This window comes from Schistocerca americana, chromosome 6 (genome assembly GCF_021461395.2).
Source record: "Schistocerca americana isolate TAMUIC-IGC-003095 chromosome 6, iqSchAmer2.1, whole genome shotgun sequence".
Classification (NCBI taxonomy): Eukaryota; Metazoa; Arthropoda; class Insecta; order Orthoptera; family Acrididae; genus Schistocerca; species Schistocerca americana.
This window is the reverse complement of record NC_060124.1, coordinates 164,977,331-164,991,644: the sequence shown is the minus strand read 5'-3', so window position 1 is coordinate 164,991,644 and position 14,314 is coordinate 164,977,331. Positions and strand designations below refer to the sequence as shown.

At 42.4% G+C, this 14,314-nt stretch overlaps 1 protein-coding gene across 1 annotated transcript in view; it reads right to left on the bottom strand.

The window, feature by feature from the left end:
- Nucleotides 1-217: 217 nt before the first annotated feature.
- LOC124619624 (vacuolar protein sorting-associated protein 28 homolog) overlaps nt 218-14,314 on the bottom strand; it is a 73,609-nt gene continuing 59,512 nt past the window's right edge. Inside the window, exon 5 of the mRNA XM_047146134.1 lies at nt 218-663. Within this exon, the coding sequence (XP_047002090.1) occupies nt 397-663 (267 nt within the window). The 3' untranslated portion in view covers nt 218-396. The remainder of the gene's footprint in view (nt 664-14,314) is intronic.

The following is a 14,314-nucleotide window of genomic DNA, read 5'->3' as shown; positions in this document are numbered from 1 at the left end:
AACAATACGGAAGGAATAGATTGCTACTCACCACATAGAGGTGGTGTTGAGTCATAGGCAGACCCAATGAAAAAACTGCTTAACTTTTAGTTTTCGGACAAAAAGTCCGTCAGAAACAGTAGACACACACACACACACACACACACACACACACACACACACACACACACAGCTACTATCTATGACAACTCTGAGTTAGTAGCATGAACCAATGAAATATCAATCTTACATCATTTTATTTAAACTTATTTTCTTATACATTTTATACTCCTTACAAGCACTCACATTATATAGTGACATATTTCTCACAGGAGGCACTGAAATATATCCACACCACTTTTATTGTCTTCACACCAATGAAATTCTGCACTCTATGTACAAGTGAATTACAGTCCACTAAGACTGATGCAAAATTCTGTTAAAGGCTGTGTAAGAGGATTCCAAGTCAAACAAAAGTTGCCGCACCTGAGTATCTGTCAGTTCATCCGATGCTTGCATACTAGACAAAGTTGTAAGCCAACTTGCCACTTTTTGTTTGCCTTCAAAATCTGATCCCAAGAGACTTAAGCGATTCATTGTATCCATCAGATCACGGAGGTCTGGATGAAGCTCATCCATGGCCTTTATTTCTAATCTTAGTTTGTCCATGATCGTGATAAAGAGCTGTAAATAAATAAATAAATTAGTATGATGATTGGTTTATTTAATATTTCTGAAGAATTATAATAGAATTTACTCAACAATCAACAAGAAAAGCCACTAATATTAATAGAACACTTGTCAAATGAGAACTGCAACATTAGTAAATTAATACAAGTGTGCTGCAGTAAAGTGTCTCAGATTGCTAAAACAGTCTATATTAAGTATTTTTGCAAATAGTTGCCAGACAGTATGTAAGCATAATTACTTTTGCGTAACTGATAAAATTATGCTAAGCTTAAAGTTGCTTATTGTGTTACGAATTCCTAGGGCAACTGTCCTACCAAGGGGTGGATGTGATAGCAAGCAACAAGTCGTAGATCATTATCATAAGTTGCAAGAACAAAATGAAATAATATGGTCACTGCTGGCTGTTGTGCATCTAAAGGCAGAGGTGCTCTGATGAACTAAAGATTAATTAAAATAATATGGTACTAGAATCTTGGGAGGAATACAAACAATTAGACGAGTCAAGAACCACTTAATATACAATGAAATACTGAGTGGAAAGTAGGCATTAAAAATGCACATGTGCACACCTCTCTCCAAAAAAGAGGAGGAGGAGGAGGAGGAGGAGGAGGAGGAGGAGGAGGAAGAAAAAGAAGACAACAGAACTTTGTTGTCCTGGTGCAGTGGCCTGTGACAAGCACAGCGCTGAAAGTCCACTGCCTTGTTCCAAATCCTTATCTGCCTATTTATATCTGAGTGCTTCCTATATACAGTGAGCAATTACCCTAACTCATTCCAATGTAACTAAATAAATCATCAAAATTATTTAACAGAAATGAGCACTGCAGTTCATCTCATGTAACAATCAAATATTCTATCCAGTTTCTTTGAAATTGTCAGTCCAAGTATTCAGCTACTAATGTAACGGTTGATAGGGACAGAAGGTATGATCTATTGATGTAATCATCACTGCAATAAACAAATAATTCATTCTTCATTCAGTATATAAGAACAATTAAAACTAAAATAAAAATTTAAAAAAAGAGGCAAGTCAGTGAGTGAATCATTCTATTCATGAAGATTGAATAATTTATTAATGAGTAAACATTACAGAGCTAGGAAATTTTTTGATACATTAAACCCTAACAAAAACAAATAGTTACAGCTTACTGTTTGCCCTTGGCAGCAAGGCAAGAGAGCAGAATCTTTCACCTGTCCATCTCAACAGACATAATCTTACACTGAAGGACATGGTAACATATTGACAAGGATATTCTCAGTCTACTCCTTCATCTGTCCTCCACAAGCTGCATTATTCCATCTGGCGGTGAGTACTTAATATATCACTGTCACTCCCATCCTTCCCTCTACTGATCATGAATAATGTTGGAGAGAACAACTGTTGATGAGGCAATATTTCATGTCCATTTGAACCTCTGAATTTTGACCTTTGTTATTTTTGTGAGATATTTTTGAAATGTTGCAAAATGTTCGTTGACTCCTCAACATACATCACTTTCTGAATATTAACAGTAAACCCCACTGTGATGCACATTGCCTTTCTTGTAGCATCTGCTAATGGAACTAGATGAGCACCTTTGTGATGCTTTTATGATTACTAAATGCATTCTTGACGAAACACAATACTACTCTTGGCTTCCTCTGCCAATCGTATCTGCTAAGGGTCTACATGTGAAGAGCAATATTCAAGTAATGGTTGAATGAAGGTTTTGTAAGCTACCCCCTTTATAGGTGGACTACACTTCCAGAAATTTCTTCCAATGAATCTGTCTAGCATCTACCTTTCCTATGGTTAGTTTTATGTGCAAACTTCATCAAATTACCTTCCATTAGGTAAGTGGAATGCACTCCATAACTGTGATAATGGCTAGTTACTAGCTGAATTCTGGATCTGCTCTAATAAAGCGAGAACGGAAGCAATGAATAATTGCTCCTCTTTACCATTTTGGTTGTTTGATGTGCTCACTCCACTTTAAATGCATTGAGAAAATGATAGGATGATGACAGTGAAATGGACCCAAAATAAACAGGAAATTATAGGAGATAAAAGGCCACATCAAAAGGCTTCAGCCTTTAGAACATAAATAAAATCGTATAACATTTGTTTATCCTGCACAGCAATATTGTAAGTATAACAACCGTCTGTTAAGCTCAGAAAAGCTGGTGGTACAAGGGAGGATCCAGGTAGCTCAGGTAGGGGAGCAGCCATTGAAACCAAGCATGTCATGTTAAGTGCATGCTGTGCCACAGGGTGGTCTATTTTGCTCTTGGCTGCAGTTTGGCAACTGCCGTTCACCCTGGTGGACAACTGGTTGGTAGTCATACAAATAAAAAAGGCTGTGCAATGATTGTGGCAGAGCTGGTAAATGACATGGCTGCTTTCACAGGTGGCCCGGACCTGATGGGTGACGTATCTACAATGACGTTATTCCTTGTCCAGTATGCTGATGGTCTCACCAAAGCCTTCACAAACAGGCATTAGCCTCCAGACCTAGTCTGCAAAGCCCTTTCATCACCAAGTACCACCCTGCACTGGAACAACTGAACCACATCCTCTGCCAGGGCTTTGATTACCTATCATTATGACCTAAAATGAGGGACACCCTACCTGAGATCTTTCTCACCTCTTCTAAAGTGATGTTCCACTGTCCACCCAACCTCCACAACACCATAGTCCATCACTATGCCACTCCCAATCCCTACATCTTGCAACAAGGTTCATATCTCTGTGGAAGACCCACGTGCACGATCTCCCCAGTCCACCCACCCAGCACTTTCTATCTCCAGTCCTGTCAAAGGCTTATCCTACCCCATCAGGAGCAGGGTCACCTGTGAAAGCCGGCCGAAGTGGCCGTGCGGTTAAAGGCGCTGCAGTCTGGAACCGCAAGACCGCTACGGTCGCAGGTTCGAATCCTGCTTCGGGCATGGATGTTTGTGATGTCCTTAGGTTAGTTAGGTTTAACTAGTTCTAAGTTCTAGGGGACTAATGACCTCAGCAGTTGAGTCCCATAGTGCTCAGAGCCAACCTGTGAAAGCAGCCATCTCATTTAGTAGTTTGCTGCAATCATTGTACAGCTTTTATATTTGTATGACTACCACCCAGCTGTCCACCAGTATGAATGGCCACTGTCAGACTGTGGCCAAGAGCAAAGTAGACCACCCTGTGGCACACCATGCAGCTGAACATAGCATGCTTGATTTCAATGGCTGCCTTACTACGCAAGCTGTTTGGATCTCCCCTTCCACCACTAGATTTTCTCAACTGCGCAAATGGGAGTTATCCTTACAACATATTCTCTGCTCCCGTAATTACGTCAGCCTCAATCTACGATAACATATTATCCCTACACCCTCCATCAACAGTTTCCACCTCCACTGTCCTATCACCTTCTCATTCTTGTCTCCCACCTTCTTTGTTTACCACCCTCTGCCAATGCACCTGCCCATCTTTTCCTGCTCTTCTCCTTTCTCCCCCCATCCCCAAGCCCCACAATCTCTTACGCTGTGGCCGTTGGCGTAGTGTTCTTCTCCCCCCCCCCCCCCTCCCCTACCCACCCATACACTAATATCCCTTTTCCCTTAGTGTGCCCCCTCCAGATTGGTGCTTGCATCTCATGTGATACTTGCATTCCGCCAGAGATGCTGCAGTTGGCAGTCATGAGGGCATGAGGTGTGCTTCTTTGTGTGTATGAATGGTTCATGTTTCTCTTTCGCTGATGATGGCTGTGGCCGAAACCTTTATGCAAGTGTCTTTTACTTGTGCCTGTCTGCAACTTAATATGTCTTCTTTATGATAAGTAGCACTCTATATTTTCCTTCATTGTTGAATTTCCTACCTGAGGTTTCCTCTTTTTGATTTTGTCAAACTTCTTTTCTTCCATCCTACAACCCTGAAATGTTTTCTCTACTTTCCTGTGTTTATTCAACACCTTCCAAATTGCATCTACTTCTCAGCCACACTGTATCAGAAATCACACACACACAATACAGGTTTCTGGACTGCACAGTTTCTTAATGCAACATCTGATGTCCCGCATTCTTTCCTCCAATAGTTATAATTATATTTATCCCTATTTATCACATTTCATCCCTCATCCTGGCGTACATTAGCATTTTACTTTCCTCACCTGTCCATGCCACATGAACTTGTGACCCACTGTCTACCTCATCCCCCCTCCCCCCTTCATTCCCTGTCACAACACACACACTCCATACCTCATTTGTTCCTTTTCTCCCACATTACTGTACATTCTTAATGTATATTTGAGTATTTTTATATGATTTCACCCAGTTTCATGCATTTGTAGATATTTTTATGTATCTGTGCATATTTTTGGATATGTGTATTCATGTGCTTTTTACACATCTTTTCTCTTATCCACATTTTCTCACAACCGTCAACATCTATTTTGGCCATTTTCAATTCATTCCTGTTACCTTTGCACCACTGCTGCCACAATGGACTCCAATTACATCTTTCTGTACCAGCTCAGAAAAGTATCCCTTTCCCTAGCCAAAACCCAGACCCATATCCTATTTCTCAAATGCTGCCTAAACCATGGAATCCCCCAAATGACCCAACCCTCCATTCACAATGGCCTTCACTTTTTCAGATTTCGCCAGTCCATGGCTCTCGTGAACGTGGTGCTACAAAAACGCATTTCCATTGCATAGGCATATCAGAACCACCTCTGCTCCTTCTGCAAGATACTATTACCGTGTAATCCCTGCTATCTCTGAAATTGAATCCCTTGCTTTCAAGCACCTGGAGGAGCATTCCAGAAACCACCTTCATAAGTTATCAAACATGCTGACATCCTACTGCCGTCTTGGGGCACCACTAGCCAACCCGTAGCCTACCCACAGTGTTCCTCCTTGACAACCGCTCACAGCACCTTAACCCTGTCTAGCCAACCTTTTCAACTTGCCGCATCCCCCAAAACTCCCTACCAACAATCCACCAAATCCAGAGCCGAAACATTACCATAACACTGTTAAAATTTTCACCAAAACTCTGACCCCCACAGAAGTTTCAGTCATACACAAAGGCCTTACCTTTAGCCCTATTCCCAACTTTAACCATACTGGACTTGTCAAAGACCCACTCACCTTCTCCCGCTCCCTATAAAGGAAGCTCTTCTTTGCCGCCAATCCCTCCAACCAAAACCAATCTAATTCCAACAATGCACCCTGCCTCTCCCAGTTCATATCACCATCCAACTGTGATCCCTCACTGCCACTTAACCACCCGCTAATCGCCTTCCAGGTATTCCTTACCTCCAACTTAGCCTCACCATCCTTCCCCAGGTCCTTCCTCAAAACATCAACCTTTCAGCGGAAGAACAAATAGCCATACACAACATTAAAACGAATCATGACCTAATCATCCTCCCTGTAGACAAAGGTTCCATCATTGTTGTTATGAATTGCAGTGACTACCTCGCAGAAAGTCTCCGTCAATTATCTGATACCTCCAGCTATAAACTCCGCCAGAGTAATCCCCTACCACAAGTCCATCACAAGCTCGAATACCTGCTTAAAGCCTTAGACCCTTCCAGAACCTCTCCCCTGAATCCATTTTGTCTCCTCACCCCCATGACACCACGCAGACCCACCTTCTACCTGCTTCCAAACTCCACAAACCCAACAATAATGGACGCCCCATTGCGGCTGGTTATTGTGCCCCCAATGAAAGAATTTTGGCCCTCACTGACCAACACCTCCAACTAATTGTCCATAATCTAGACTCCCATGTCAAAGATACCAACAAATTCCTTCACCAATTCTCCATCATCCCCACTCCTACCTATACACCATCCCTCATGCCCACGGTCCTACCGCTATTGAACACTACCTGTCCCAACGTTCTTCACACTCCAGACCCACTCCATCATTCCTCATACATATTACAAACTTTATCCTGACCAACAACTACTTGTTCTTCCAGGAAAGGCATACAAACAAATCTGCAGCACTCCTCTTATGCCAACCTGTCTATGGGCCACCCAGAGGAGACCTTCCTAGCCTCCAAAAACGTCAAACCCATAGTCTGGTTCAGGTTCACGATCTGGACTAATTGCCAAGACACCGTATCTTCATTCATTCACAACCTCAGCACCTTCTTTCTCATCCACTTCACCCAGTCCTCTGCAAACCGGCGTGTCACCTTCCTAGATGTTGACCTCCACTTCTCTGATAGTTCCATCCACACCTCTGTCCTCATTAAACCCACCAACAGAACCTGTATTTTGACTGCAGTCATCCCTTCTATGCCACAAAATCCCTCTCTTACAGCATGGCCACTCACGGATGGCATATCTGCAGTTACAAGAAATCCCTTGTCCAGCATGCTGAGGGTCTCACCAAGGCATTCACGGACAGGCACTATCCCCCAGACCTAGTCTGCAAACAGATCTCTCATGCCATTTCCCATCACACCCCCAATTCTCTCACCATACCCAAGAATCAGCTACAAAGGAGTATCCCTTTCATCACCCAATACTACACGCTGGAGCAGTATAACCACATCCTTCATCAGGGCTTCGAATGCCAGTCATCACGTCATCCCTCTTAAAGTGGTGTTCCAATGCCCACCCACACTCTGCATCATCCTAGTCCATCCCTAGGCCACTCCCAACCCCAGGCATTTGCCACAATGATCACATATCTGTGCAAGACCCAGGGGCACGACCTGCCCAATCCACCAACCCAGAATTTCCTATTCCAGTCCTGTCACGGATTTATGCTACCCTACCAGGAGCTGGACCACCTATGAAAGTAGCCATGTCATTTACCAGCTCTGCTGGTATCCTTGCACAGGTTTTTATATTTGTGTGACTACCAACCAGCTGTTCACCAGGATGAATGTCCACTGCCAAACCATGGCCGAGAGCAAAGTAGACTATCCTGTGGCACAACACGCAGTTGAACATAACATGCTTAATTTCAATGGCTACCTCATTACCCAAGCTACCTGGATCCACCCCTTCCACCACAGGCTTTTCTGAATTGTGCAGATGGGAGTTATCCTTACAATAGATTCTGTGCTCCCATAATTATCCCAGCCTCAACTTACGGTAACATACTGTCCCCACACCTTCTAGCCAATAGTTTCCACCCTCTCTGTCCTATCATCTCGTCTCCATTCTTGTCTTCCATCTTCTTTGTTTGCCACCCTCTGCCAATGCACCTGTCCATCTTTTCCCACTCCTCTCCTTTATCACTCCCCCTCCCCCCCCCCCCCCCCCCCCTCAATCCCTGACCCACATCCTCCTGACACTGCACCTGTTGGTATTCTAGTCCCTGCCAGACAGTGTTCCTCTCTCCCCTCACCTGTACACTACTATCCCTTCACTTTCCTTGCCCCCTCCAGATTTCTGCTTCCATCCCATGTGATAGTTGCATTCTGGCCCAACTTGCTGGAGTTGGCAGTCATGTGCATGAGGTGTGCTTGCTAGTGTGTACGAATGGTGTGTGTTTCTCTTCTGCTGATGGAGACTGTGGCTGAAAGCTTTATGCAAGTGTCCTAATTCTACCTGTTTGCAAATTAGTGTGTCTTCTTTATGGTAAACAGCACTCTGTCTTTTTATATATTGTTGATACTCCCGCCTGGAGTTTTCATCGTTTGATACACCATTTACATGACCAGCAGTCAGTCTTTTTTCCTCTCTTTCTTATTTCCAAAAAATGTACACATCTCTGTAGTTTGAATGCCTTTCTGTTTTTCCCATGATAGTGGAAGATGAAGCCTTTTTCTGCAGGACTGTGGCATCCAAATGAATCCACCAACCATACACGATATACGTTCTTGGAATTCGGTCATTAGGTGAACTGTGAAACTCCAAACTATATTCTTTTCTGTGTGCATGGAGGAAAGTTTATCTAGTCATTTTGGCCATAAACAGGATCACTTCTGATCAGTCTGGTACCATGACTAATATCTGTTGTTGTCAATGGGTAAGACAACTCTCTTCTTGAACTTCAAGCAGTTCTTCTGTCAATGTTTTTAATCATCTTCAGATCCTTAAGAGTATTAAATACCAAATAAATAAGCTTCCCAGAGAGTAAATCATGATTATTTCATAGACCTTTTAGCATTACAGACTCAACAATCAACATTTCCGGCTTCATAAATGATTTCATTACAGTTTTTTTTTTCTTTTTTTTTCAAAAGTCCAAATTGGTGCAGAGTATAGAAATAGAACTAGCAGATCATCTGAAAGAAATGGAATGGATCCATATCAGATGTAAATGAAATTGAAGGTACAAGTTTAGTATGCAACAGATCACTAAACAGTTTTATGACAGTTTTGTTGTTCTTTCAAGCTTGCCCTCGACTCATGATAAATTCCTTCCAGTTGCAAATGGTTTGCAGAAAGAATGATTGTTGGCAAGCCTCCGTGTGAGCTCTAATCTCTCTAATTTTACCTTAATGATGTTTACATGAGGTATGCATTTTGTGACAAGATGGCAACCACAGAAAAGGATAGTGTTTCGCTCTCGTCAAATACGGAAAAACTGAACATTTCACTGTTTAAAAAATGTGAAAAGAAAGTGATAAAAAGAATCCTATATGTTTATGTGCAACTACTGGTTACATGAAAAGTCCACCAAAATAAACTTAAAATACACATGCTCACATTTTGAAATGTCCGAACCAGAAAATGCAGTAAAAACAAAAAGTGAAATTATCAAGATACTACAAAATGATACTGAGGTGCTGAAAAGAGAAATCTCTATTTTAAGGCAAGAAATCTCTATTTTAAGGCAAGAAATTATTATGAGAAAAAGAGGTCCTTGAATCTGAAAGCAGTGAGACAAAAACAAAACATTGCATTAATTTGTGTGCTTACATCAGCAGCAGGACGGTGATCAACAAAATGGTCACTCCAGGTAGAGAAAATAATAGATTAGTACGAGAAAAACAGTTCAGTGTCTGTTTGAAAGCATGAAAACGGAAACAGAACAATACCATGAAAACTCGTGTGCATGTATTTTCAGTACTAATGATCAAAACTTTAGGTCTGATACATCAGATGTGCCCAATGAGTTACTGATAACCTCAGTAAGCCAAAAATCCAGTACATAAACATTAGTAAAAGTCGATAACATATGCTGAAAGGAAAGGTTGTGGCTGATGTGTGCAAAGAAACAAAAATGAATTTCTATTAATAGGCGATTCATTACTGAAAAATGTCGCTGTTCCGAGATGCAAAATTGATGTGTGACCTGGAATTAAAATGCAACCACTAAAGCAGCATTTTTAAAAATATTGAAAATTCAAAACAAAATACTGCAGAAAATTAACTTAAGCAGAACTATAGTGGTGTGCTAATACATGATGGGACACATTTGATAAAATTGGCAGTGAAGAAGAAATCACCAATGAGACAAGAAACTTAACTCGCTCAGTTAGAAGTGTCTATATGCAGGTTCCCTGCTCATAATCAGTGGAACAATAAAAAGATAATCTGTAAGTGATAAATACATCTGCAAAATAAACGAACGATGTGATAGTCTTGGAGCAATATTCATAGATCCAAATAAATTCCCAGATGAAAACTGCCTTGGAAAGGGTGGTCTGCATCTAAATAGATTGGGGTCATTAACATTAAGTAGGATGTTTACACATGTTTACTAAACAATTAAAAAAACAAGGGAAACTAAAATGTCTTGATGGGAGTGAAAAACTGGATAAACTAGCTAAGAAATCCAAGAACAAATATCATCCAAAAAGCATGGAAGAACAGAATACAGACGTCAATTTTATTGACATTAATGGAGTGAAGGACAAGGAATTAGTATTGAATGACTGTTCATTAGAGAAAAAGTTGACTTCTTGCGTTTATGTGAACACTAGACCACTAAAGATGAACTTTTTAAGTTAGAAAATTATAGTTTATTGCAGAAGAGTTCACAAGAGAGGTGGTGTGCAATTTATGCTGGCAAATCAATCAATTGCTCAATTGGTAAACATAAATCTAGATGATATGTGTGAAGAACTGAATTTTGAAGCTACTGGTATAATTATTCGAGGTATGAAGCTAATTAGCAGTATGAAGGTAATAGCAGTTATCACTGCACAGGTCTCCCAATGGTATTATTAGCGTTTTCTTAGAGAAACTGGATGTCCTTCTTGGTGGACTCACTGACAACAGATTCACAAACTATGGCATCATAATAATACATGGGGATCTTAATTTTGATTTTGACATGTTAACTGTTAAGCATAGTGTTAGTGATTTGAAAAACCTATTGTGACAGTTCAACCTACAGTATGTTAATTATAAACCTGCTTGGGAACTAGCATGCTTAAAAAAATGCATTTGTTATTTTAAATGTGCCCAAGCTCAATGCGATGTAACAATGTTTTCCTTTACTGACCACAAATCTGTCCTCAATATATGCTAATAGTATCAACTCAGTCAACCTTAGTGGCGCCTTAGATAACTCAAAAACAGTGATCACTAGGTCAATAAGCAATGAAAAAAAAATCAACAATTTCAAGGAATACCTTTAAGATAGGGATTGCTTTTGCCAGAGAAATACTGGTAATAATCATTGTCTATCAAATAGAGAGACAGATAAGATAATTTTTGAATTTTTTACACTCACTTCCGCAAATATTTCATTATAGTGTTCCCATTAGAAGATGTAAGTAACTGACAACAGGTTGTAAAAAGCATACGTTGAAAAAGAAAAATTCTTGGTACACTAAAACCCTGTCTAAAACGAAATACCACGTATTGATGCTGTTAGACATATAGAATACTAAGTCTAAAAATGCAAAATCCTTGTATGTAAGAGGGAGAAGCGATTATAAAAAAGCAGTCACTGAAGCAAAAAGGTCACAAAATGCATAGAGAGTTCTAACAATAAATGCAGAACTGCTTGGAATCTCCTAAACAGTGTTGCCACAGAATCACGTAAGGTCAAAATCAGTATCTCATAACAAGAGTTTAATGAAACAAATACTAACAAAGAGATAGAGGGGCTGGCCAGTACTTACCTCAGCTCAGTACAGTCGATAGATACACATAAAACAGAACCGAAAATTTACGTTCCTAGCTTTCGGAACAAATGTTCCTTCATCGGGGAGGAGAGAGGGGAAAGAAAGGGAAGAAGGGAAAGGAGATTCAGTTACTCACAACCCAGGTTATGAAGCAACAGGGAAAGGAAAATAGGGAGGGTAGCAAGGATGGAGGCATGGTTGTCAGAGGGAAGCCAAAGATATTCTACTGTAAGTACTGTGCCAGCTTCAAACCAAAGAGGATGCATACAGAAGTAAAGAGGTATATAGTATAAAGATAAACACAACTATGTAGGATGAAAAGATGCGTGAATGGCTAAAGAGGAAAGGGAAAGAGGAGAAGACTGAAGAGTAAATGGGATTGAGGTTGTTTAACGTAGGTTCCGTCCAGGGGGATGGCGGGATGAAAGGATGTGTTGGAGTGCAAGTTCCCATCTCCGCAGTTCAGAGGGACTGGTGTTGGGTGGGAGAAGCCAAATGGCACATACGGTGTAGCAGGTTCCTAGGTCCCTAGAATTATGCTGGAGGGCATGCTCCGCTACTGGGTATTGGGCATCTCCTAGGCGGACAGTTCGTCTGTGTCCGTTCATGCGCTCAGCCAGTTTAGTTGTTGTCATGCCGATGTAAAAGGCTGTGCAGTGCAGGCATGTCAGTTGATAAATGACATGTGTAGTTTCACACATGGCCCTGCCTTGAATTGTGTATGTTTTACCAGTAGCGGGGCTGGAGAAGGTGGTTGTGGGGGGATGCATGGGGCAGGTTTTGCAGTGGGGTCGGTTACAGGGGTAGGAACTGCTGGGTGGAGAAGGTAGTCTGGGAATATTGTAGGGTTTAACAAGGATGTTACGGAGGTTAGGGGGGCGACGAAAGGCAACTCTGGGTGTGTTTTTTTTTTTTTTTTTTTGTTTGTGGTTTTAGGGCGCAAAACTTCTATGGTCATTAGTGCCCAGCCCGTGACTTAGGAAACAGGAAAAAACCGAAATTTAAAACCAGCAGCAATGGGAACAAAGTCATAAAATTTGAGAAACTAAAAGCAGAAGGAATGCTTAAAAATCCACTACAGAAAGGGGTTGGGTGTCCCCAAAAAAAGCTTCAAATGACTGACGTCATTTCACTGTCACTAATAAAGTGGAGAACGCGGTCGGCTGAGCGCGTGTCATCTGCTAAAATCGACGATAGATCAGGCGATAGCTGTAGATGGGAGCGTAACGGATTAAAATAGGGGCATTCAATTAAAAGGTGTCTGACCGTCCACAGCTGAGAGCAGTGGGGACAGAGTGGGGGAGGATCGCCGCTTAAAAGATGTCGATGGCTAAAAAGACAGTGCCCTATCCGGAGTCTAGCTAAAATTACCTCCTCCCGATGACGCGTTCGGGAGGAAGAGGTCCAAGCGCAAGGAAGGGCTTTCTCTTCCCGAAATTTATTATGGGGAAGTGTTGACCAATGCGCATGCCATAAATGAGCAACTTGGCGACATAAACCGCTCCGTAGATCGGTGAAGGGAAGCGACTGAATAGCTGGCCGAGGAAGAGAGACTGCAGCCTTGGCCGCTATATCGGCCGCCTCATTCCCACAGATACCAGCATGTCCCGGGAGCCAGAGGAACGCCACCGAGACGCCTCCCCAGGTGGAGCAAGCGCAGACAGTCCTGAATCCGGTGGACCAGAGGGTGCACAGGGTAAAGAGCTTGGAGACTGAGGAGAGAGCTGAGAGAATCTGAGCAGATTACATACTGTATCCGCTGATGGCGGCGGATGTAGTGGACAGCCTGGAGAACAGCGTAAAGCTCCGCAGTATAAACTGAACACTGGTCGGGAAGCTGAAAGTGATTTGGGGTGTCGCCAACAATATAGGCACTCCCTACACCTAACGATGTTTTCGAGCCGTCAGTGTAAATAAATGTGGCGTCCGTCATTTGTGCACATAGAGCACCAAATGACCGACGGTAAACAAGTGTAGGGGAACCATCCTTGGGAAATTGACATAGGTCACGGAGCAAGTAGATCCGAGGACGGAGCCAAGGCAGTGCTGTACCCCAAGTTGTCAAGAAGGTTTTAGGAAAGCAGAAGGAAAGAGAATGGAGCAGTTGACGGAAGCGGACTCCCGGGGGTAGTAGGGAGGAGGAGCGGCCTGCATACCCTACATCAAAGGAGGCGTCGAAAAAAAGGTCATGGGCTGGATTAGCAGGCATGGAAGACAGATGGCTAGCATAACGACTCAGAAGGACTGCCCGCCGATTGGACAGCGGAGGTTCAGCAGTCTCAGCATAAAGGCTTACCACAGGGCTGGTGTAAAAAGCTCCAGACACTAAACGTAATCCATGGTGGTGGATAGAGTCGAGACGCCGAAGAATAGACGGCCGAGCAGAGGAGTAGACTATGCTTCCATAATCCAATTTCGAGCGCACTAATGCGCGATAGAGGCGGAGAAGGACCACTCAGTCCGCTCCCCAGGAGGTACCACTCAGGACACGGAGGGTGTTAAGGGAACGCAGACAGCGAGCCGAAAGATAGGAAACGTGGGAGGACCAGCACAGTTTTCTGTCAAACATAAGACCCAAGAATTTAGCGACGTCGGAAAACGGAAGGTTGACAGGACCTAGATGTAAGGAGGGCG